Source organism: Pundamilia nyererei, unplaced genomic scaffold (genome assembly GCF_000239375.1).
Source record: "Pundamilia nyererei isolate P.nyererei 1_Seehausen unplaced genomic scaffold, PunNye1.0 scaffold00036, whole genome shotgun sequence".
NCBI lineage: Eukaryota > Metazoa > Chordata > Actinopteri > Cichliformes > Cichlidae > Pundamilia > Pundamilia nyererei.
The window spans coordinates 23,226-27,108 of NW_005187437.1; the positions used below are offsets into that span (position 1 = coordinate 23,226).

The window sequence follows — 3,883 nt, forward strand, 5'->3', positions numbered from 1 at the left end:
TGCATTTTATTACGACTCACCATCCTCCTCATTTGATAACATCTCTATAAGAACAGGGATCATTCAGTGCTTTTGATGCGAGCCTGCACTGTAGCAGAGAGCCTTACCTACAGAGCTCAGGGAGTCTGCAGCAGCAGTTTCCCCTTTATAAATACGGATTTCATTTATCTTTTACTATTTTAAGTATGAATGATCAAACATTTTTGTGATGTCTGCGGTTTTCCCGTTTACAGTTTGAGTCTTTACTGCTGAAGAACGCTTAATATATTATTATTTTGTGTACACTGATTGTATTTGATTTGTCTTTTGCACACGTTTTGTAAGCCTGCTAACGCGAGATGGGAAAATATGTTTTGGACTTTTTTTGAATGCTTTCAATTATGTCAAAGATAAAAACAAGACTGGAACCAAGACAATAAAAAAAAAAAAAAAAGACTGACCTGAATGCATAACATAGCATTGAGAGTGTTTAGACAGTGTTGTTCATGGGGGTGGGATTAACTTACTTCTGTTTCTTTGGGCCATAATAATAATATTAACAGTAGTAAGAAATAAGAAGAATGTATTGAACTAAATATCTCTGCACAGTGGTGAGGCCTGTTGGTCAGGGGCTGAGATAAAAACAGTTTGCAAGTTTGTTGTATTTTATTACATTGTGAGGAACACCTTATAAAGTACATGTGGCACAACAGAAGCAATAATGAAATATAAAGAACAGCGATAGACAAATCAACAGGGAACCCAAAGAATTGTATTCAATTACAAAGTGTTATTTTTGTAACATAGTCGTGTTAAAATATTCGGGTGGGATAATCGTATATAAAGTTATTCTTTAACATCTCATTTGGATGAACATGAACGGATTAGATCTGAGAAGTTTGGTAACAGATTCTTTGAGGAGTAACTATACAAAGTAAAGCAAAACAAGTGTCTCCACTAAACACCTCCACGATAACTTGGTGACATCCATCACCTGCATTATTATCCTGTATATCACCAAGTTTATCAGAGTCCAGCATCACTCCCTTCTGCACATACCTCCACTTTAAGAATATGGACTTTAAAACCCAAAAATCATTGTTGCATGACCAGAAAATTACATCACTCCAAGGAGAAAAGGGAAAACAGATGTTCCCCTTTTCACAGGATTGTCACTGAATTTCATTTCAGTTCTTTTCCTTTCCACATTCCAGCAGCTTCTAGGAAGAGCAGTCAGTTTCTGGTGGCTTTGAAGGAGTTTCCCCTGAAGGTGTCTCACTGGACATCCCAGTATCTCCAGACTCTGCTCCATTGCTCAGTGATAACTTCTCCAGTGCTAAAGGATGGACACAGAGACAATAAGCAAACTCATCCTCATCGTCAATTCAAGGCAACCTGGACAACCAGCAGCAGATCTTCTCCTGTTCTCTATCCTGTTTCCAAACCACTTCAGAAAACTCATCTCTTCACCCTGGCCTTTGACACCTTGTGAGATGTTGCTTTTTAGCTCATTCTATGTTGTTTTTTTAATATAGGGCTGTTTCAATTTGTATGTATTATGTGTAGTATGTGTTTATGTGTATTATGTGTCTGGCTCTCTGTGCAGTTACATCCCATATCGTAGCTGAAGGGGGACTACAAGTCAAGTGGAAATGTGTTATCAGAATTTTTATATATAAAACAAAAGAAACTAAAACAACAACGATGATTTTTCTGAAAAACAGAAAACCCGCAAAATCCAATTTTCCAACATGCACCCGCTTCTACAAAGGTGAAGGTATAAACAGTGCACACCTTCACATATGGACAAAGTCTGTTAAAAGCTCTTTCATTGATCTGCAGATTTCTTCGTACCTTGAAGTGATGCTGAACGGTTGTTAGGTGGTGCTGTGATGCTGTCATCCAGTTCATCTAGGTAGAGTCTGTAGCGATGGCCGCTGTCATCCTCGTACTCCACATTCTCATCATCGCTGTCCACTTCAGGAGCCACATACACGACCTCGAACTCTATCTGTCCTCGCTGACACAGACACAAAGAATTAACCACAAACAGCGATATGCAGGGAGCACGTGTATGTGCGTGCCAGTGTTACCTGCTGAGAGAGAATGGTGACAGCTTCCTTATGTTTGGCATCTCGCAAATTGATGCTGTTGACAGCAAGGATGGCATCTCCAACATGCAGCCCTCCACATCTGTCTGCGGGCTGACTGGGATGGATCTCTGAAATTAAAATGGGAACGCCGTGCTCCTTCCCACCCTGAGAAAGTGAGGCCGAAGGAATGAAATGAGTTGAAAGCAGCTTTAATGCACTATGTCATAATGACACAGATGAACAGCACTATCAGACTGTGTTCTAATGGCGCTTCCATTTCTAAAAGTGATATCACGCAATTGGCTCTTTGAACTCTGGCTGTTACACAACAACTTTTTAATGATATGACACATTGTTCACTACAAAGGTGTATTTCAATTAAATTTCATTTATTTATATACTGCCAAATCACAACAGAAATCACCTCAATGCTCTTTATATTGTAACCTTCATCCTACAATAATCAAACAACCGTCTGAACAAGCACTTGGTGACAGTGGGAAGTCAAACCTCCGGAGGTGAGAGTTGAAGATCTCCCAGACCGGGGCCTACGCCACACATTCCCAGCTCACGTTTTGGTGCGGCAGGTCTGTCCACCATCCTCCCTCTCCACCTGACCCAACTCACCACTACATGGTGATCAGCTGACAGCTCCGCCCCCTCTTTATCAGTGTCCAGAACACCCGGCAGCAGATCTGATGATACAAAATCGATCATCGACCTAGGGTGTCCTGGTGCCACATGCACTTATCGTCTTCATTATGGACAAACAGTGATTTGCACAGAAATCCAGTAACAAAGAACTGGTCATTTCAGATCACCCAGGCTGTTCCTCCCAAACACACCAGGTCTCACTGTCATTGCCCACATGAGTGTTGAAGTCTCCCAGTAGGAAGTCACCGGATGAAGCACCCACTCAATGACACCAAGACGGCTATCATTCACTGCATAAAAGCAAATGACATTTAGGACCCGTTCCCCAACCCAAAGGCACAGTGAAGCATCCCTATTGTCCACCAGAAAAACCCCAACGTACTGGCAGCAAGCGCGTGATTACAAGAACCCACCCCTGCCTGCCGCCACTCACCAGAACCCAAGCCGTGCGTTGAGGTTAGCTTGTCTATATCTAGCTGATTTTTCTCAACCTCACACACTAGCTTAGACTCCTTCCTCACCAGAGAGGTCACATTCCATTTAAGTAGCCAGCCTTGTTAGCTGGGGATTAGACAACCACGGCCTCTGCCCCCGAGTGCTGCTCGACACACATTGCACCAAACCCCTACCGCGCTAGGTCCTATGGGCTAAGGCCTGGCTACCAGATGGTATCCCTCCCTGTGACTAGCTACAGGATGGGTCCTCGGTAGCCCTATCTCAGGGCAGGGTACACTGGTCTCTTGGTCTTCTTTTATCCATTGGGGTGGACTGAGTGGCTCGTCATCTGGCCCCAGGGCCACTTTGCACTGGACTCAATGCCTCTTTGGATGGGATCTTCCAAAGTCAAGTGTGAGTTGCTGAGAACATTTTTGGCTGAGGTCACAGACATTGTGAATAATCAACCACTGTTACCTGTGTTCAGTGAACCCACAGATACTTGCACTCTCATTGAGGCTTCATTGCTTACTCAAAAAGTAAGTAGAAAGTGGGTCCATGTCCGACTCCAGTTGGAAAGTTTGGACATACAGTGGGGCAAAAAAGTATTTAGTCAGCCACCGATTGTGCAAGTTCCCCCACCTAAAATGATGACAGAGGTCAGTAATTTGCACCACAACAGAGCCTGAGTTGCCGACTGAGGCCACTTACACCACACCAGG

The 3,883-nt window shown here is 43.3% G+C and overlaps 1 protein-coding gene across 1 annotated transcript in view; it reads right to left on the minus strand.

Annotated features, from left to right (window-relative positions):
* Positions 1 to 626: 626 nt before the first annotated feature.
* The window catches only part of gopc (golgi-associated PDZ and coiled-coil motif containing), a 23,687-nt gene continuing 20,430 nt past the window's right edge, over positions 627 to 3,883 (minus strand). Inside the window, exons 6-8 of the mRNA XM_005730171.2 lie at positions 2,073 to 2,237; positions 1,834 to 1,999; positions 627 to 1,315 (exon numbers count right to left, since the gene is read on the minus strand). Of these exons, the coding sequence (XP_005730228.1) occupies positions 1,200 to 1,315; positions 1,834 to 1,999; positions 2,073 to 2,237 (447 nt within the window). The 3' untranslated portion in view covers positions 627 to 1,199. The remainder of the gene's footprint in view (positions 1,316 to 1,833; positions 2,000 to 2,072; positions 2,238 to 3,883) is intronic.